The sequence below is a fragment of the Brachionichthys hirsutus genome, chromosome 20 (genome assembly GCF_040956055.1).
Source record: "Brachionichthys hirsutus isolate HB-005 chromosome 20, CSIRO-AGI_Bhir_v1, whole genome shotgun sequence".
Taxonomy (NCBI): domain Eukaryota; kingdom Metazoa; phylum Chordata; class Actinopteri; order Lophiiformes; family Brachionichthyidae; genus Brachionichthys; species Brachionichthys hirsutus.
The window spans coordinates 7942607-7963476 of NC_090916.1; the positions used below are offsets into that span (position 1 = coordinate 7942607).

A 20870-nucleotide genomic window follows, 5' to 3' on the forward strand; every position below is an offset into this window, starting at 1 on the left:
AGAGGACTTTTACACCAAAGTCACAGAGATGTTTGTCCAGAAGGCTGGGCGAATGGATCTTATTTACAAGTCGAGGTAAGACCTGCTGTACAGTCCACAACAAAATTTTAATTGCACGATCTACTTTGGCCAAATATTTACCTTACGTGTGTGTGTGTGTGTGTGTGTGTGTGCGCGTGGGGGTGTGCGTGTGTAGGTGTGTGTGTGTGTGTGTGTAAAGAATGCTGATAAGGGATATAAAACATAAGCAGGAGACAATATCCAAGCAGCTGGTTGGTGAATTCATATACAGTATTTGTAAATCTGACTCCTTTGATTCTAGCATGTCAATGCTTAGAATCTATATATCCCATCATGCAACGCTCATTAGACGAGCCTTTCTTGCATAATTGCAAAAAAGTGGTTCTAAAATGTCGTTAATCCCCCCCGAAGGCTCCGGCTTGTCGTTTGTGGCGGGCTGAATGTAACCAGCCCGACTATGCCAGTGATGTGCCGACCCTCGCCTCTCAGATTCTATACTGCCACAAAGGCATCCCGGGCTGTATGGTGACAACAGCAATCTGAGAGGAGGGGGGCGGGGGGGCTTTCCCCAGAGGTCCCTTAATTGTTGTCAAACCACACTGCTGAGTGAAACATGTATTGGAGGAAATCCTAGCCTGAACTGCCATGTCTTTCGTGTACATTTGTGCCATTTATTTTGGCAGCAGCTGTTTTTGTTGGTACATTTCAGGAGAAACATGTGATGGGATGAAAAGTGTTGTTGTTACTGGACACGCCTCGCTGTTAATGTGTAACTTTGGGTGTAGCTCCTCACCTCCCCTGCAAAGATTAACTCGGCAGCCCCTTCTGCAACCTCAGAGACCCCCCCCCCCGGCGAGGCCTTCCGAGATTACCAAAGGTCAAATAATGGCAAAAGTGCTTTGCTCCATGATTAGAAGTCATCTAAGCCGGTTGGCTCATGACAGATTTAAAACGTGCCTTAAATATAGTTTTTTCATTCTGCAGAAAAGAAATGTGCAGAAATATGAAATACCTTGTAAAACAGAACAGGACGCTGAAGGTCTAAGTAGCATCGTGTGATTTGGGATTCCATCATAAGAACGCGTTTCTGTTGGGTCCGTCTGAAGATGAGCAGACGTGTGATGTCTGGCCAGCTTTGAGGTGTAGCCTTTAGAATGAATCGACAACTTAAGAGGAATTAAAAGGGACGCTAGCCGTCCAGGTGAGCTGCCATTTTACCTTTAAAACCAGGTGATCCAGGCACGCCGGCCTGCGAGCAGCTCCCCTGGGCTTATTTGGAGTTCCTGATGATCTGGAAGGCTCCTGCATACCAAGGCAGGGACTCTGGGGGGGGGTTTAAATTTAGCCTTTTTAAAGCCGATGCTTCCACAGCACATACAGCTATGCTCTCCTGGCACAGAACGGCTCCCGGGGCAGGACTTGAGTCAGCGCAGACCTGTGACACTTTTAACACCATTTTAATAAGGGATAAAGTAGAATTTATCCTAATGCCACCCAGTCATATGCAGCATGTTGTAAATGTTGGCTCGTAAAAGTGGCGGCGGGTGTCAATAAGCCCCCCTAAGTGGAGTTCAGCAACTGTTGCGCTGGATCTGGCGATTCTAAAAATGAATGTCGATTCTAATGTGTCTGACGTGAAGCCAGGAGCTCAAACGCAACTCAGTGCGACTGTTCGTTTTCATCTTGGTGCAATGCGTGAAGTTTATTCAGTCCAAACCCGAGTGTATTAGGGGGTAAAATGATCTTTTCTAATTCCCTTTTAGAGGATACATAATGTTTCATTTAATTGTCAGCGGTTTCTGGGAGCCAAAAAAGTCAACAGAAAGGTGGAAAGAAGGATTCATCTCGGTTCTCGGTCGGAGAGACGACTCATTATTCTGTCTCCAGCGTTGAACTTTATGTGTCAGAAATGGCTGCAATTTAAAAAATCGTTCCACAACTGATTTCATAAACAAACGAACAAATGTGCATTAAATTTGGTCGTCCAACCGATATGTAACTGAACCAGACGTGGATGTATCAGCCTGGTTCTGTGGCCAGTCGGCTTCAGCGGCGGTGCCGTGAGTGGACTCTCAACCAGAAAAATCCCCTTCATTCATCAGCCGGCGACAGAAAAAGGCTCCCAGTGAGCCCCGCTCTGTTTACCGTTCTTTCTTTCCTGCGAGTTTGGCTCTGTGGTTTTTGCTCTCGGGTCCGTTTAGCATCTGTTCTCACCTTTGTCACTCCTCTCAGGGCTCTGATAATGACTCTGACGCATGGTGCCTATTGGAATCCGACATGGGTATGATTGTTTTTTGCCACAGTTTGAACCTTCTGCGTTTTTTCTTCTTGGGTTTTCTGTTCTTTCTGCTGCTTTTTCTGCGACCCAAAATATGTTCCCTCATACGCAGTTACTTTTAGAACTTAAAAAAAGTTTTACTTATTGTTCATAATTGACCAGCCTCAGTAAAAGAAAAATTAATAATTGAAAATCGCATTTTAAAAAGGTCAATTTTTCATTTGTGAAATCTTTATGAAATCATCATTTTACTGTTTTAGGTGATGCCTTGATTAAAAAGCCAGAACGTCCCACGTGAAACATTGTGGCTCCCGGAAGGAGAGCTGAGGACGAAGATGAAGATGGAGTTTTCCCTGGGTAATCAAATATTGGCTCCAGATTGTCTCAGGTTGTTCTCTCCCTCACCGCTCTACTGGTTGTGCTCAGGGTGAATGACCTCCAGGGCATTTAGAACCCGACATAATTATCAGAACCCTGGAAGAATTCTGGAAGCAGCCTGCAGGCCGGACCGAACTAGCTCATAGCTAAAACACTAACAGTTTCCCCGCCTTTCTCACCTGCTCGTTTGTATTTCACTCCTTCCGCTCTATTTCTCACTGCTGCTCTCATTTTCGCCAACTTTTATCATGAGGCTGACACTTTGTGAAAACGCTGTGAGAATGAACGCATTCTGTGCGTGAATGCAGCCGTTGAACAGCGAGACGCGTACCAGCCTTTGCCCCAATCAGCTCTTTCTCTGGTCCGCACGTTTGCTAGCGCCGCAGGAACTCGCAGCTCGACCTGTACTTAGCAACCCATCTGACATTTACGGGAAACACGACTCCTGAGCAGCGAGGCCGTGCGAATGAGGAGACAAACGGGATTCCCTCCAGTTTTTAACCTTTTCTCTTGTTCCTTCCCGGCCGGCCCATCGGTCTCCACCTGTCAAAGTAACACCGATGAGGGGTCGGCAGATTCCCCTTTTCTCAGTTTCACATCGGTGGCAGCACCGGGTGTGAGCCGTTGGCAGGTTATTTGGCGTGCTGGAGCATCTGCCGCTCTCAGGTTTCGGTCGGTGGATGCGTTGTGCCACATGCAAACGCACACGCACACGCACACACACACACACACACACACACACACACACACACACCTGTTGCTGTCTATTAAGTTAGAGTGTTGCTGCTCGGTGAAGGAAGGAATAGGAAGAAGAAAGCAAAAGACGAGCAGGAGACGATGTGTGTCTGATAAACGCTTCCAGCAGTTGCAATGAGATCAACACTGAAGGTCTGGACTTGCAGGATCCAGAGGGACCTGCAGGATCCAGAGGGACCTGTGGGGTCGGGTTGGGAGAAATCAACATCAAATTCCCACTCTGCACTTGGAGAGCACGGTGGGGGGGCAGCACCTAAACATAGTACCGGTGCTGTTCCTTAGCGGTTTAGCAGATGGTCCCGCTGCAGATTCTCTGGCTGGAGATCAAGTCGAGGTTGCAGAGACAGTGTCCTGGTAGTGGGGACACATGGTTTGAGCTTCAGTCCCGGAGACACAGCAGTTGTTTGAGCGAGAGCACCATGTAACTCGTGACATCGGTCCCGGGTGGAACTTTTATTGCCCGACCTGCGACTATGGCGGAAAATGAAAAGTCGAACGTCCGAACCGAACCACGCAGATCCAGTGCGCCTCCTGGTTTCAACAGAATTCCAAACACCCGAGGAGGCGCATTTACTCGATTTTAAAGATGCGATAAGTCTTTGGCCATCCTGCGGCCATATTCAGCTTCGCCGTCCACGGCGCCGTCACTTTGCCTCACGACTGAATCGGAGCGGCCGTGGAGTCTCGCCACTGGTTTCTTTTCTAATCTTCTCCCCGAAGCATCAAAGTCAATTTGTGGGACATTTCATCATTGCTCGAGTGGACGTCTGTGCCAGCTCAGGCCCTCATTCGCTTCACCAGAACACTTAATTGCTGCGCTGTTAAAATAGATGGTTATTATTGCTGTGAAACATAAACCGGCCGCAGTATATTATCAGGCTCGTATCAGCGGAGACCGGCTGGGCCACCAAACGAGGGCCCGATTTGTTGATAAGAATATTTTATTCTGGACTGTGATCAATCACACACAGACAGTCGTCTAAAAGGCGGACCGGGCCCGTTATTTCTCTGTCTGACTCTGCGGATGCTGCAGCCTCTGTCTAAATCCATTGAATTAATACTGCTGTGAAGGAGGTGGGGGCCAGAACCATGGCAACCATCACCACAGATTAGTGTGGGACGTGAGCTGGAGGGAGACATGTGTCCACAGACGCACACGCACACATACACACATCTTTCCTCTACTCTCCTGTGCCTCCTTTGGCCTGATCGCTCCCCCCTCTGCTCCGGCAGGACGACGAGGTGGTGCTCCAGTGTGTCGCCACCATACAGAAGGAGCATCGGAAGTTCTGCCTGGCCGCCGAGGGACTCGGGAACCGCCTGTGTTACCTGGAACCCACATCGGAAGCTAAGGTGAGAGCGGCAACACAGGATTTAGAATTCGACGTGGATGTTTGAAACGGACACAGGCTAAAATACAACGAAAGAAAAAGTAGTTCCTCCCCAACAGGTCGTATTAATACTATAAGACTTATAAGCAATGCCCGATTTAATTGGGCCGTTGAGAATAACGCTCAGACTAATAAGCAGGGATGCGAGGGCTAGGTTCTGTTTCCCACTATGCCCGCCTCCTCGCACCCAAGGAGCCCCCCAGTGCTTTGGGGCTCCTGGGTGTGAAAGGCCATTTAGCGCGGCGTTGACACGTCATTTCTTTGCGTCTAACGAAGCCTGGCAAACCGCCGGCGCCGGTGGAGGAGGAAGAGAGGGAGGGCGGAGGCCAGGATCTAATTACAGATGGGTTGTGGGGCGCCGTTTTAAATGTGATGGCGCTCACAATACGTTTTGTTTCGAGCAGAAGGCTGGTGATATTCAGCTTCACCTCATGTCACCCCAGCAGGCGGCAGCGAAAATCTCTCCCACTGAAAGTAAAAGCATGAGTGTGTTTTTCTGGATTTGGGATTGACAGAAAACCTGTAACTCTAGTTTTTAAAGAGGTTCATAGGCTGATTTTGTATTTTTCATCTTTTTGCTACACTCACTTCTGGCTTGATTTGTAGATTTTAATCTCATATATTCTAGTAAATGAGCATGAAGTAGATAATATTACAGTCATTCATTGGGCTTTTGCTCATTTGTTTACATGTTGTTGTTTACACAGCAGTATATGCTGATCAACAGTGCCATCTAGCACATTGGAGTAGAACATAATGTTTGCATTTTGTTGTTTACGTGAACGGTAAAAATAAAATACACGGCGTTTATGCACTGAAATAACATTTTAGGGGGGTGGCATGGTGGCGCAGGGGTTAGCGCTGTCGCCTCACAGCAAGAAGGTACCAGGTTTGAGTCCTATCTGTACAGAGTTTGTATGTTCTCCCCACGTCTGTGTGGGTTCTCGCCGGGTTCTCCGGTTTCCTTCCACCTCCTCAAACATGGGACGTGTGTGCGGAATGGTTGTTTGACTCTGTGTGACCCCGCGAAGGGCTGGCGGCGTCCTCCGTCCCCGCGCTCCCTTCTTACCTCCTCGTCTTTCTCTCCCTCCTTCCTGCAGTATGTTCCTCCGGACCTGTGTATTTGTGACTTCGTGTTAGAGCAGGCGCTCTCAGTGCGAGCCCTGCAGGAGATGCTGGCGAACACTGGGCCGAACAGCGAAGGGGTGAGCAGCGCCTTCCTCCCTCGGATTGAAGCCACGCATGCACACAAACCGTCTACACGTGCACAAATCATTCTGTGGCCTGTTAGGATCACGCGCTTTCAACCCCCCCCCCCCCCCCCGAGCAAAATCCAACATCATGACTTTGCCGTCTCGTTTTGTTCTCTGGAACATATTCCAAGTTTTTGCAAAAAAAAAAAGCGATCAGAAGTTTCTGAAAATGAAAAGGCCACCAGGGCTCGAAGGGAAGAGAGGGATTATTGCTGCATCCTCCGACTCCCATCTCCTCGACCTCCACCTCCTCTCTTGATTTACTTTATGACTTGGCATGTTTATTAGCACAGGTGTGCACTTTTCTATCTATGTTTTTGGCAAGAATGAAGAGGAAACAGCGCTTTACTCAAATAGGTCCGAGCGTTAATGTTGAATAAAGGAACGCCTACTCATGAGAAACGGCTTCTGAGTGTTCATCGCTGTTCCTGTCGGATGAAGGCGGCCTGAGAGCATATTGATAGCCCCGTGCTATCCTGACATAGTGGCATGAATCATTGTGCAGCACGGCCAACTGAACCGAACAAACGGCCGGTCGCGAGATGAATGGAGAACAAATCAAACCCCTCGTTACTAATGCAAGTAATGAGGTAAGTAATTAAGAAATTACAATGCCGGATGTCTCTGGCTGTCGCTGCAAACCGATGCAAAGCGCAGCTTTCTGGCACAGACGGCATCGTTTGTGCAGCGCTCGGGTCATCTCCCATCCCGTGGGTAGCACGTTTGTCTTGTCTCCAAAAGTGCAACGTTGTCGGCTCACCCTTTTTCTTTTCTCTTTTCTGGCAAGACAATACCATGTTGGCAGGAATGCAAACTCCTTGATAGCGAGGCTAATAAGCCCGCAGCCCGCAGAGACCTACTTTGATGCCATAACATTAATTTTGTGGTTATTGACACAAGGAAATGCGCTGAAATCAGTTTGGATGTCAGAATATCCTCACGCACAACTGTTACACCTGAAATCACTTTTTTTCTTTTCCCACCTTTTTGTCGTTTTTTTTCACCCTGTCTATTTTCATATTGTACATTATTTCGTGACTGACTTTTATGAGGTAAATGTAAATCATACAAAGCCCGATCTCGGGGCACATTATCCGGATGATTTTCTGGAGAGGTCATGAAATGCATACACGAGAGTCGATGGTACTCAGCAGATGGATCTGGCGTGACTCCCTCCGTTATTAGAGTGCTCCATCGAGGATGCTGCATTGCGTGTATAAAGGTTGGCTGCTGGATGGAGCGAACGTTTAAGCGAACTGCTTAATCACCATTTGGCTTCGTCAGGGTTTAGCAAAGAGAAGACCGGCCAGGAAAATTAACGATCAGTCAGCAAAGCGCGGTTAGTCAATGAATGAATGAAATTACACTTTTAAGGCACTTGATTTTAGTCATCTGCTTCACTTCAGAGGAATCATTTAGAATATCATCGCAAAATTAAATTGGCCCCAAACCTCTATGTCTGCCCACATCAGCAATAAATGATAGAATTAAACACGGCTGAATCAATAATTTATTGCATTTTGAATAAAATCCATTCAAAGCTTTTCCAGTAATTCTGCCATTGTACTGGCAAACAAGCCAACGATAATATAAAGCCCTGATAATGGGAATTTCCGTCATTATTATGAGATATTGTTGTGGGGAAATTAATATGATTCAGAGTTATGTGACTATTTGGGCTAATTTACCCTTTAAGTTTGACCACGTTTCCAATGCAAAGTTTAAACCCGTTAAAAACGACACTTACAGAAACGTATTCCCACCTCGTAATGGGAAACGGTGAACTTTACGCTCATTCATTACTGCTGGAGGCCTTGAAGCCGACGCCTCATTAAGAGCGTTGCTACGGAGAAGGTGTCAGACTCGACTCTTATATCGTCCTCTGTCTTCCATCCGCCGCTAGAGGCTGATTAGGAGGGTAAGTAGAAGCTCTTTATTTGCCTCGGCCGTGGAGCAGAAATCACCTTTATTTTATTTTTTCTGGGGGGGTGGGGGGGCTCAACTGTTTTATTTTCTGCCTGTCTCCACCTGCTTTTTGCTCCAAATGTTCGTGACCGTCTCGACAATGAGCTCGTCGTGTACTGGGTGTGGTTTGTGTTTGTTTGGTTTGTCCGTTTCCTGCCCGCACTTTGAATGGAAGGTGACGACGGCGGATGAAACGGAAAACACGGGCCGCTGGTGAGGATGTTGTGGATCGATGGGAAGGTAATCTGTTTCCCGTGTGCTCCCTGGCAGGCGGGTCAGGGCGGCGGACACCGGACCCTGCTCTACGGTCACGCCATTCTCCTTCGCCACTCCTTCAGTAGTATGGTGAGAGCCAAGCAGAGCAGATCCCTCGACTTCCAACCTGCTTTAACACTCCCGTCACTTTCGATGCTTGATCATTTCTCACCCACCAGTACCTGACGTGTTTGAAGACGTCGAGGTCGCTGACAGACAAGCTGTCCTTCGACGTGGGACTACAGGAGGACTCGATAGGTACGGATGCTTTTAATCAAATTCAGCCCAAATATATATATATTCTTATTTACCAGTGGTTTGTATATTTGCGTCCACAGGAGAGGCCTGCTGGTGGACCATCCATCCCGCATCCAAGCAGAGGTCCGAGGGCGAGAAGGTCCGCATCGGGGACGATCTGATCCTCGTCAGCGTGTCGACGGAGCGATACCTGGTAGGCGGAGTCCTTCCCGAGTCACGCGGGGCTGAGATGAAAATTAAATTAATGTTCAAACATATCTAATAGAAAACCACATAAAATTAAACTTTGTGAAGAAGTTACTTCAGCAGTTCTGATTCATCTTTGAGTTTGTCCCTTGACCCCCCCCCCCCCCCCCCATGTACTGCCTGAAAGTGCGTAACCCTCCTCTGCATCTTGCAGCACCTCTCCGTCTGCAATGGCAGCAGCCAGGTGGACGCCTCCTTCATGCAGACCCTGTGGAACATCCAGACCACCTGCTCGTCCGGCAACATGGCTGTCGGCAAGTTCACCAAGATCTCAAAAGTGCCGCGTCCACGTTTTGCAAACGAACGTTCAGCATTACTCCTGCTTTAATTAACCGTATTGTTCCGTCTCTGGGTGTTTTCAGGGTATTTAATTGGCGGACATGTGATGCGTCTTTGCCACGGCCACGACGAGAGCTTGACCATCCCGGGCGCCGACAAGAGCGAGGAGGAGCAGAGGTCAGCGGATTTGTCCCGGGATTCTTGACGATGTGACATCTGGATGCTTGAAATCAAAGACGTCCAAACTTTTGTCTTTTGTGTCCTCAGGATAGTGAACTATGAGGCGGGTAAAGGGGCGTCGAAGGCCCGCTCTCTTTGGAGACTGGAGCCTCTGAGGATCAGGTGAGATCAGACAAAGACACACACAGAGAATAAGAAAACGGATTTGTTCCCTATGGAAAGGATCTGTCTTTGGGGGACGAGTCAGTGCTTTATGTGCAGACGCGTTGCTGCTGTAGGTTATATATAGACCTCGCCTCTCTCTACTCTCAACTGTCCTTCAGAGGGTGAGTTTCCCATTTGCATTCGCTCTCGATCTCCTTCTCTTCCTCCGTCTATCGCCCACTTTAACCGGCCCGCCCACGCAGTCGGGTCATTCGCCAGCTCCCGGGGACGGCCTGTCAAAGTCGGGACACTTTAAAAAGCTGCAGGCGTATCTATCAAAGCGCATCTTCTTCTGTTCAGTGTTAAACATACAAAGGAAGTTAAGCACTGACGGAAGCCAACTTAACTCTCGGGTATAAACTAATCTAAGCTGATTTCTAGCCATTACTTCAAATAATCTAGTATAGTAGTAGTTGTTTTTTTTAAAGTATTAAATTGTGAAAAGTCCAAATATTGTGTATTGCTCACTGTTTCTTTAAATCTGAAATGTTTGAGAAATCTAAATTCTTCGTAAGATTTGATAATGACGGCTCTGGACCTTTCATTGACACGACAGGTTGTACCACTTTCGCACAAACAAAATTATCTTTCAGGAAGCTGCACTTTAAAAAGCGTCTTCTATTAGTGTTTCTGTCACTTACAAACTTAAAATAAAATAAAAAAAGTGAGACACGCCTCTCTGTGTTTAGCTGGAGCAGTAGCCACATCCGCTGGGGTCAGGCTTTCCGACTACGCCACCTCTCGACCGGCCACTACCTGGCCCTGACCGAGGACCGTGGGCTGGTTCTGCAGGACAGGGAGAAGTGCGACACCACGGCCACCGCCTTCTGCTTCAGGCCCACTAAGGTGGGTCCTCCCTCTAGCTGCCTTTCATCTCCTCGGTTCTGGTGATTGATTGATAATTAGAATTCACATTTACACCAGTGGCTCCATGTCTAGAGCTAACAAAAGCGCGCAGCATCTACGCACAAATCCTCTTCCTTTCACACAACAGGAAAAGGGCGACTTGGGCCCCAAGAGGGACCTCGACGGCATGGGGGTGCCTGAGATCAAGTACGGTGACTCCGTCTGCTTCATCATGCACATGGCCACGGGACTCTGGTTGTCCTACCTAGCGCCCGACGCCAAATCGTCTCGCCTGGGACCCCTGAAGAGGAGGGTAAATGGTTTTAAACCTCCAGATTTCACACCCCCCGGACGCTCTACATAAAATGATTGTCTACCCTGGATACCCAGCCCCTCCTCTTTGACACCTCCTGCATATTTAATGTAGCAGCTCATTTGAATGTGATAATCGGCGATGGCAAGTTGTAGGTGAGACGGGGGGGGGGGGGATATTAGGGCAAACCTGCAAGGTATGCCAAACGCCAGTTGTGCCGCTGCCAGGCGGTCCGTGCGGGCTTGGAGGCGAGCCAGTGCAGCTGAAGCGACGGCCGGTCCACGCTCGGGCCGCCTGCTCTTCATTATTCTGCTGTAATTCTGAGACGCGTGTCCTGGTCTAGGCCTGCCTGCACTCTGAGGGACACATGGACGACGGGCTGATCCTGCAGCGCTGCCAGCACGAGGAGTCCAGGGCGGCACGCATCATCCGCAACACCACCTTCCTTTTCACCAACTTCATCAAGTAGAGCCACTCCTGCTTCCATCTTGGGTGGACTGGTCAGGTTCTCTTTGGGTCTAGTTCTTACCCCCCCTCATTCTCCTCAGGGCTTTGGACAGCACCGCACTGGGCGAATCCATGACGGTGGACGGGTACGTTGAGGAGGTGCTCCAGACGCTGAACGACCTGATCGAGTACTTCAAGCAGCCCGATTCAGAGCTGGAGCACGAGGAGAAACAGTGTCTCCTGCGTTCACTCATCAAACGCCAAGACCTCTTCAAAGAGGAGGTGAGAGCGCCGTCGCCTCCTGATGAAGGAGCCCTGAGGGCTGATTGGGAAGCGGCTACATGGGGAGCAGATCAATTGTCTGGAGCAGCGTCGGTTTAAATTCATCAATCAAGAGAGTTGGGAGTATTTAAATCAAGATTTTGTGACGGCTTTGCTTAAATAACACTTTTTTTTATTATTATGCATTGCTATTACAAGGCTATTACATTGCTATTACAAGGGACGGTAACAGCAATACAAGCTACAAAAGAGAAGCTCAGATAATCCGAGATGATTCTCATTGCTCACTTTTTTCCAGGGCATGCTGGCGCTCCTGTCCAAATGCATCGACCGGCTGAACCTGTACGACAGCGCCGCTCACTTTGCAGAGATGGCCGGGGAGGAGGCGGGCGCGGCGTGGAAGGACATCCTCAACCTGCTCTATGAACTCCTAGGTAAGCGCTCCTCACCGGCCGATGACATTTCCACCCCCCCATGTCGGCTGCTGACCCCGGATAGACGTTCGGTATTTATCGTCCCCCAGAGGGCTTCACTAAATCCTCCTCCTCCCCTACACCTCCCTCTTTCTCCTCCTCTTGTGCCACATCTGGAGCTCCCAGCTGTTGATTGCGTGTGACTACTTGACATCATTGCATTCTTCGTTCATTCTCTGAGATCAGCGTGACCTCATTATAAACTCTGCAGCTGCATATTTGATGAGATGATAGCATCGATAGCTAAATGCCACCCGTCTCAGGTGCTGGCCTGATCCCGCCTGCGTTGTGTTATGAATGCTAACACTGTGACCCTGAAAAGTTTCATTTTGAATATTCTTGTTGTGCTGCCATTAGAGCAATCCCATCAACAGCTTCCCCTCGGCTCACCTTGAGTCACCCTCATCACCTCCCTAGTCTGTAGTGCAGTGTAAGCGTATTAAACACCCACACGTACGCTCCTCTGCATGCTCTCCTCCTCTTCATCACATCGACAGCATTCGTGTTGAGCATCCTCGCCCTTGCCTCACGCCGTCCGCCGTTCCCTTAAAGGCAGAACTGCAAGCGATTAGGCTCCCGTCGGTATTCCTTTGGCACAAAGGGCTGTTAAATAGCTTCCGTCCGGCGTCCCCGAATCTCAACGGTGAAAAATTACACTGAAATGCTGGGAGGCGGCCTGATAATGTTGCCACGGTGATGGAGAATGGGGCGGGAGGCAAAACACCTCAACATCAAGATCCCTTCAGCCAATCACCTGAGAGTTGTCATATTGAATTGAGATGTCTGGATTCAAACTTAAACTTTATTAAACAGCACGATTTCTCACCTCCTCAGCTGCGCTGATTCGTGGGAATCGAACCAACTGCACCCAGTTTTCCCGCAAATTGGACTGGTTGGTCAGCAAGCTTGAGAGACTGGAATCTTCATCAGGTATGACCTCCCCCCCCCCCCCCCTTTTTTTTTTACAGGTGCTCTGTTAACATTTTTAAAATAACCCCAATTTATTCATGTGATTTATGGGATTTACATCCATTTAATTCTGCATCCAATGCTCCGTATGAACTGTCAGGAATCCTGGAAGTGCTGCACTGCATCTTGGTGGAGAGTCCGGAGGCTCTGAACATCATCCAGAAGGCTCACATCAAATCCATAATCTCTCTGCTCTACAAACACGGACGCAACCACAAGGTGGGCGTTGTGTCTGTGTTAGCAGAACGATGTGTGGCATGTTGGCAAGCCGCACATAGCCTACATACGATATGTGCTAACGTGCTGTGTAGCATGCTGGCGTTTATGTACTGGATTAGCACGCTATTCGTGCTCTAATCTCGCAGTACGCTGATGGAAGTGTTTCCTCTATCGGGTAATAAAGTGTTTATTTTATTTGAAGCTTTAGACAAATATCAATTGCAAACATTTCACTCTGGGCCAGAACATTTTGTCTCGTTCTGTGATGAAAGAAGTGATGAAAATGTTTGGCTGGATGTTTGTCCTTTAGATTCTGGATGTCCTGTGCTCCCTCTGTGTTTGTAATGGCGTGGCGGTGAGAGCCAATCAGAATCTGATCTGTGACAACCTGCTTCCTAAGAGGGACCTGCTGCTTCAGACCCGACTGGTCAACGACGTTCAGAGGTACTTGTGATCAGAACGACTGCTTTGCGGTCGTTGTTAATTTCCCAAATCGATCGCGCCCGTCTCCTCTCCCCCCCCCTCCAGCATGAGGCCAAACATTTTCCTCGGCGTCGCCGAAGGTTCCGCTCAGTATAAAAAGTGGTATTTCGAGCTGGTGATCGACCAGGTGGACCACTTTGTGACCGGAGAGCCGACCCACCTGAGGGTAGGCTGGGCCAACACCGGAGGCTACGCCCCGTACCCCGGGGGAGGAGAGGGATGGGGCGGCAACGGCGTAGGGGACGACCTGTACTCCTACAGCTTTGACGGACTGCATCTCTGGTCAGGTAGGACCAGAACCTCTGCAGTACTACAGCTGGTAAAGCCCATATCTGCATACCAGTCAAATGCAGGTGTTCCTAAGTCCCCCTTCCTGTTTCCTGTTCTCCTCACGCCCGTCTTTATCCTTCCTTTCCGTCTCGACGCGGCGTCGCCTAGGTCGGATCCCGAGGGCCGTGGCCTCCATCAACCAACACCTGCTGAACTCGGACGACGTGGTCAGCTGCTGCCTGGATTTGGGCGCTCCCAGCATGTCCTTCAGGATCAACGGGCAGCCCGTCCAGGGGATGTTCGAGGACTTCAACGTCGAGGGATTGTTCTTCCCCGTCGTCAGCTTCTCTGCAGGTGTCAAGTAAGGGAAAGAGTCCAAGAAATGAAATGATCCTTTCCTCTGGGAGGCCTTCCTCGCAGCCGTAACTGAACAGAAACCCCTGGTTGATCGTGTCGTCTCATCCCAGGGTCCGTTTCCTGTTGGGCGGACGCCACGGCGATTTCAAGTTCCTCCCTCCGGCCGGTTACTCCCCGTGCTACGAGGCACTGCTGCCCAAAGAGACGATGCACATAGAAGCCGTGAAGGACTATAAGAGGGACCATGAGGGGGTCCGGGACCTGCTGGGAAACACCCAGTTCCTGTCCCAGGCCTCCTACATCCCCACTCCTGTCGACACCAGCCAGGTGAGAGTGCTGCTCCCCTAAAGTGGTTTTATCATCCAGGGTTTCTGCTTCGGTTGGAATCAATACAAAAGCAATCATTTACTTGCTACTTATTGTACTTGTCACGAATACAAATGTTCCCAGTGTCCTAGGAATCAAATGATGGTGTGGACAGCAGAGAAAAGGAGAGTTTTCACTTGTTGTCCCCCCCCCCCCCCCCCACACACGTCCGTCTCTCTCTATAGATTGTTCTTCCTCCTCATTTGGACAACGTCCGGGACAAACTGGCAGAAAACATCCACGAACTGTGGGGGATGAACAAGATCGAACTCGGCTGGACGTATGGCAAGGTAACGCTGCCATCGCTCACACACACACACACACACACACACACACACACACGCATTACACACACATATTCACAAAGCCATCGAAGGCCATTTTCTCATCCTGTTGGCGCACAGTTACTGATAACAAGGAATTGCTGAGATATAGGTATTAGCCAGTCCCTTTTATGAGCGGTTAACAAAGGATTCGGAGTGATATATATATATATAAAAACCAGAACCGCCATTTCTCAAGGTGCCGTCAGACGTAGAGTAACGGCAATGCTTTTGGCCCAGATTCGTGACGACAACAAGCGGCAGCACCCTTGCCTGGTGGATTTCGCCAAGCTGCCTGAGACTGAGAGGAACTACAACGTGCAGATGTCCAGCGAGACTCTTAAGTAAGACTAAGTAATGAATGAAGACCCGTGGGACGGTCCTGCTCGCTGCTGAATGCCATGAGAGCTCAGATTATCCCTCACACTGTAATGACTCTCCGGAGTGAATTGCTGCATTGATTTCTTTTAGACTCCGCTTCTTGCCTGAGCTAAACTACCGAGTCATCTCACTGTAGCGCTGTCTGGCTCTTTAAAGCGATCTCCCGTGATCGGGTTCTGCTCTTTGATTCAGGACCTTGTTGGCTCTCGGATGCCACGTGGCTCAGGTCAACATTCATGCCGAGGACGATCTGAAGAAAGTCAAACTCCCCAAAGAGTAAGGTTTCAGGTTTTCCAACTTTCTTGCATTTCGAGAAACACGACATTTTATTGTCTTTTACTTATCAGGATCTTTTTATTTTTTTAAATGCCCTCTGCAGCTACGTGATGTCTAACGGTTATAAGCCTGCGCCACTGGAGCTTTCTGATGTGAAGCTGAATGCGGGTCAGGAGGTTCTGGTAGATAAACTGGCCGAGAATGCACACAACGTGTGGGCCAAAGACAGAATCAAACAAGGATGGACCTATGGCATCCAGCAGGTACAAGTCACCGGCCTTCCCGGTTTGAGAGGGGCTGGGGGGCGGCCTGATAATGTTGTCTTCCTGTATTGACACCAGTTTTCATTTCCGTGTCAGGATTTGAAGAGCAGACGTAATCCTCGCCTGGTGCCGTATGCGTTGCTGGATGAGCGCACAAAGAAGTCTAATAGGGACAGTTTGAGAGAAGCAATCAGGACCACGGTGGGCTATGGATACGATATTGACCCCCCGGATCAAGAGGGTGCGAGAACCACGTCACATCGCAGAATCCAGTCCAGATCCGATAAGACAGGCCATTATCGCAGAATCAAACGAAGCGATTTCACATTCAGCAGCACAGAATAAACGTGTACATGCGGAACAGTTCTCGCCATTCATTCACGTGTCGCCCAAACTCTAGGTGCCCACGTGTCGCTAGATAAAAGCATCGAGACCATCCGCCTCTTCCGGGTGGAGCAGACGTACGCGGTGAAGACCGGAAAGTGGTATTTTGAGTTTGAGGCCCTGACCGGAGGGGACATGAGGGTTGGCTGGGCCAGACCGGGCTGCAGGCCTGATGTGGAACTCGGCACAGACGACCAGGTCTTCGTCTTTGACGGATACAGGGTAAAGCAGTGGCTCCTACAGTCCAACGGCATTGTTGTTTCAGGCTTTTACGTTCAATTCACTTTAACAACCAAAGTTGTATTATAAATATGTATAATCACACACGGTTCAAACGTGCCGCCTTCCCTTTGAAGGGCCGACGGATGCACGCAGGCAGCCGCTACTTCGGCCATCCGTGGAAAAAGGGAGACGTGGTCGGTTGCATGATCAACATGGAGGACAAGTCCATGATCTTCACCCTGAACGGAGAGCTCCTGATCACCAGCAAGGGCTCGGAGCTTTGCTTCGCTGACTTTGAGACGGAGAACGGTGAGGCCTTTGAACTCTGTTGTTATTGTATCGCATTTGGCCAGTGAAAGCGAGAAATGGCGTTTGACGTTTTTTATTGAGCATGCTAAGGAAAGCTCTCCGACCTCACCCCCCCCGACTGCAGGTTTCATCCCTGTGTGCAGTCTGGGCATGTCTCAGATCGGACGTATGAACCTGGGCAAGGACGCCAGCACTTTTAAATTCTACACCATGTGCGGTCTCCAGGAAGGCTTCGAGCCTTTTGCTGTCAATATGAAGCGAGAGATTACCATGTGGTTCAGCAAGCGCCTTCCCACCTTCGTCAACGTACCACAGGACCACATGCACATCGAGGTTTGGAAGGAGTTGCGTTATTCTTGCATGTTTTTTTTTTGCATTGTCCTGCTCTCTTTATGGGAACGCGGTTTTGTGGTTCAATTCCCTCTTCTTTGACGATGGACTCCTCAGGTGACGAGGATTGACGGAACGGTGGACAGTCCTCCTTGCCTCAAGGTCACCCACAAGACATTCGGCACGCAGAACAGCAACAGCGACATGCTGTACTGCCGGCTGAGCATGCCGGTGGAGTTCTACTCTGCAGACAAGCTGCTGGATGAGTCGCTGAATCTCAGGTCAGACACCGAGTCCAGACCGCGTTGTTTAAATGTGCTTTTATTTACGACGCCTCGTATGAGAAGTAAAATCGCTTTGTGGGTTTTTTTTGTCTCTGTAGCCATCCTCCAAAAGAAGACGGATCTGTTGACTACGGAAGCATCACATCTGTAAATCGGTCAAATGCATATTTAACATTTGACAGCGTGATTGCTCTCTGACCACATTGTGCTGTGTGTGTTTTTTCCCCACAGTACTACCACTCGGTGAGAATATTGGCTGGACAGGACCCTGCGTCAGTCTGGGTCGGCTGGGTCACGCCGGACTACCATTACTACTCCAAGAACTTCAGCCTCAGCAAGACCAGGACGGTCACCGTCACCCTGGGAGACGAGAGAGGACGCGTCCACGAGAGGCAAGCGCTCTGCTTGATCTAATATCAGGAGGATGTGTTGAGACAGAGGGGGAAGAGTCAGCGGATTTACCGGGTCGGGCTGTCTCTGGGACTTTCAGAGCTCCTCCTTTATAAATGTTTTTGTTTTTGGGCTCTGTTCCGTTCTCACGCCTCCGTTTTTCTGCTTCGTATCCAGCGTCCAGCGGGGCAACTGCTACATGGTGTGTGGCGCTGACGCCGCCGGCTCTTCTTCCTCCGGCCGTTCCAACGCCGACCTGGAGATCGGATGCTTGATCGACCTCGCCACGGGCCTCGTCTCTTTCACCGCCAACGGCAAGGAGCTCCCCGCGGAATATCAGGTTAATGAGTGTGAAAGCACAGCAGAGGATGGAAGCAGAAGCCACCGATATACTGCCTTACAGTAATCGCTACGGATACGCAGGTAAAACTCATCCAGTTGGGAAATGAGGCAAATCGATTGCCGTCTGATTCCACAGCGGAGTCTCGACAGCATCGGATGTCGGCTCAGTGATCCGGTCCTCGCCTCTTTCTGCTCGAGTGGCGAAGAGGGATGCTTTTAAAGACGCAAAGCCTCTCGCGGTTTTAAAGCCTTTCGACATTTGTTTAATTTTCCGCAAGAGCGGATGTTCGAAGAGGGAGGAGACTCTCTGTGGCGTTAAATTCTTTTTTCATGTCCCATTGCCAACGTTGATGAATTAACTTGCCTTATTCAGGTGGAGCCAAACACCAAGTTGTTCCCGGCCGTGTTCGTCCGTCCCACCTGTCCAAACCTCTTCCAGTTTGAATTTGTCAAGTTCAAGGTTCGTCTCCTTTCCAGTCGAATCTAAATCCTCTATTATTACCCGTTCACTAATTACCCTGCCTGACCTTCCCCAGGATGCAATGCCGCTTTCATCTGCCATGTTTCAAAGCGAGCACAGGAACCCGGTGCCACAGTGCCCCCCGCGACTGGACGTCCAGACCATAGTGGCTGTGCTGTGGAGCCGGATGCCCAACACCTTCCTCACGGTGGAGACGGCTCGAGTCAGCGAGAGACACGGCTGGGTGGTGCAGTGTCTGGAACCGCTGCAGATGATGGCCGTGCATATCCCCGAGGAAAACAGGTACGTAAACAGGATGTGTTGCTACAGATGCCCCGCCCAGTCCGGTTGCCGTGCTGTTACCCCGACCCTTCCCCGTTCTTTCAGGTGTTTGGACATCCTGGAGTTGTCCGAGCTGGAAGACCTGAGAAAGTTCCACTACCACACCCTGAAGTTGTACTGCGCCCTCTGCGCCCTGGGGAACACCCGGGTTGCTCACACCCTCTGTAGCCACCTCGACCAATCGCAGCTCCTCTACACCATCGACAACCAGTACCTCTCCGGCATGCTGAGAGGGGGCTTCTACGACGTCCTAATCAGGTCTGACGGTTGCATCGGTGTTTGAATGGAACGCAATCGGATGAGGAAAGTAAAAAATAAAACAGAGTTCAAGTTTAAGATGTAACCCGCCGTGCATGTGGAAGAAAATCGCATTCTCAAAATGTTCTCTGATTGAGAACAAATCGTAGATGAGAGCCCTCAGAATCACAGTCATGTGATGACACCACTGGGAGCATTTAAAACCTAAATGTCTACTCTCTAAATAAGGAGCACAGCCTGTTGTCTCCGGGGCAACCGATGATTAAACTGATTCCTCTCCTAATGCTAGCATTCATCTCGAGACGGCGAAGGAGGCTCGTCTGATGATGAACAACGAATTCATCATTCCCGTGACGGATGAGACTCGCTCCATCAAGCTGTTCCCCGACGAGTCCAAGAGGCACTCCCTGCCCGGCGTGGGCCTGAGCACCTCCCTCAAACCACGGGTCCACTTCTCCCCCGTCTGCATCATCACCACAAAGCGTCAGCAGTACCTTTACAGCCCCCAGATCCCTCTGGGCATCCTGAAAGAGAAAGCCATTAGCATGCTCACCGAGGCCGTGCAGGGCGGCGGCATACACATCCGAGACCCCGTGGGAGGAAGCGTGGAGTACCAGTTTGTCCCCATCCTGAAGCTGATCGCAACCCTTCTGATCATGGGCGTCCTCACCAGCGAGGAGGTGAGGCTCATTCTCCTCATGATCGACCCCAATGTGTTCGGCGATGCCAAGGAGGGTGAGGAGGGCAAGGGCGACGAGGCAGCGGCGGCGGTCGCCGGGGAGAAAGAGGAGGCGAGCAAGAACGAGGAGAAGGATGTGGAGGCGGGAGAGGAGGAGACGAAGGAGAGCAAACCCCCAGTCAAAGGGCTTCTGGAGAAGTCGCTGCCCGAGTCGGTCAAACGGCAGGTGAAAATGATCACTAAAGCATGCGTGCACGTTTCAGCGATTAGAAAGGTGCCTCGTTCAAGATATGCAGAGTTCATTGAAATGTCCGTCTTTGCTGGACGGACCTCTTTGAACTGGGTGCTGCTCTCTCTCTCTCTCTCCAGATGTGCGAGCTGCTGCATTACTTCTGCGACTGCGAGCTGAAGCATCGCATCGAGGCCATCGCCTCCTTCTCGGACGGCTTCGTGTCCAAGCTGCAGTACAACCAGAAGTTCCGCTACGACGAGCTGATGCTGGCGCTCAACATGTCGGCGGCGGTCACGGCCAAGAAGACCAAAGAGTTCCGTTCCCCCCCGCACGAGCAGGTACGATAGCCCGGCGATGCATGAGATGGGATTTTAAAATGAGATCTTTTTTTTTCATTAGTCGGACTCTCCGTCTCTTTCCACGTCCTTTCCAAGTTTCTGGATTTCTAACCTCCTTGTTTTTTTATTTCCTCTAGATCAACATCCTGCTGAATTTTAGCGCCGGGGATGACTGCCCTTGCCCCGAGGAGATCCAAGAAGAGCTCAACTCCTTCCACGAGGAATTGCGGCTTCACTGCGGTAGAGTTCAGCTGCTGCAATAATGCGCTTACGATTGTGGTCTGTTGCGTTTCATCGAGGTCAATGATAGACTCAAGATGCTAATATGTGATTGTGAAATGATAACTACTCCTCGTGACATCGTTGCTGGACTGAATGGGTTTCTCCTCGCAGGAATCCCTGTGGAGGACGAGGAGGAAGAGCAAGACACCTCAATAAAAGGCCGCCTCCTTGCTTTAATCTACAAAATCAAAGGCCCCCCCCAGAAGACTGAAGAGGAGCCAACAGAGAAGGAGCAGGCTGCCCCCAGTAAGTAACTAGAAAATGGCCCGCTTACTCCATCGCTTGA

At 50.0% G+C, this 20870-nt stretch overlaps 1 protein-coding gene across 1 annotated transcript in view; it reads left to right on the forward strand.

Moving 5' to 3' along the window:
- The window catches only part of ryr3 (ryanodine receptor 3), a 44974-nt gene that overhangs the window by 1233 nt on the left and 22871 nt on the right, over positions 1-20870 (forward strand). The window contains exons 2-39 of the mRNA XM_068753942.1: positions 4667-4786; positions 5925-6029; positions 8313-8387; positions 8477-8555; positions 8636-8748; positions 8956-9055; positions 9164-9257; positions 9348-9422; positions 10154-10310; positions 10459-10623; positions 10967-11088; positions 11172-11352; positions 11651-11786; positions 12660-12755; positions 12895-13013; positions 13324-13457; positions 13542-13783; positions 13935-14127; positions 14234-14450; positions 14675-14779; positions 15053-15156; positions 15386-15469; positions 15573-15732; positions 15829-15973; positions 16133-16338; positions 16473-16647; positions 16772-16980; positions 17095-17258; positions 17360-17408; positions 17493-17653; positions 17829-17991; positions 18367-18453; positions 18530-18756; positions 18841-19053; positions 19343-19958; positions 20102-20302; positions 20440-20542; positions 20696-20830. Of these exons, the coding sequence (XP_068610043.1) occupies positions 4667-4786; positions 5925-6029; positions 8313-8387; positions 8477-8555; positions 8636-8748; positions 8956-9055; positions 9164-9257; positions 9348-9422; positions 10154-10310; positions 10459-10623; positions 10967-11088; positions 11172-11352; positions 11651-11786; positions 12660-12755; positions 12895-13013; positions 13324-13457; positions 13542-13783; positions 13935-14127; positions 14234-14450; positions 14675-14779; positions 15053-15156; positions 15386-15469; positions 15573-15732; positions 15829-15973; positions 16133-16338; positions 16473-16647; positions 16772-16980; positions 17095-17258; positions 17360-17408; positions 17493-17653; positions 17829-17991; positions 18367-18453; positions 18530-18756; positions 18841-19053; positions 19343-19958; positions 20102-20302; positions 20440-20542; positions 20696-20830 (5830 nt within the window). The remainder of the gene's footprint in view (positions 1-4666; positions 4787-5924; positions 6030-8312; positions 8388-8476; positions 8556-8635; positions 8749-8955; positions 9056-9163; positions 9258-9347; positions 9423-10153; positions 10311-10458; positions 10624-10966; positions 11089-11171; positions 11353-11650; positions 11787-12659; positions 12756-12894; positions 13014-13323; positions 13458-13541; positions 13784-13934; positions 14128-14233; positions 14451-14674; positions 14780-15052; positions 15157-15385; positions 15470-15572; positions 15733-15828; positions 15974-16132; positions 16339-16472; positions 16648-16771; positions 16981-17094; positions 17259-17359; positions 17409-17492; positions 17654-17828; positions 17992-18366; positions 18454-18529; positions 18757-18840; positions 19054-19342; positions 19959-20101; positions 20303-20439; positions 20543-20695; positions 20831-20870) is intronic.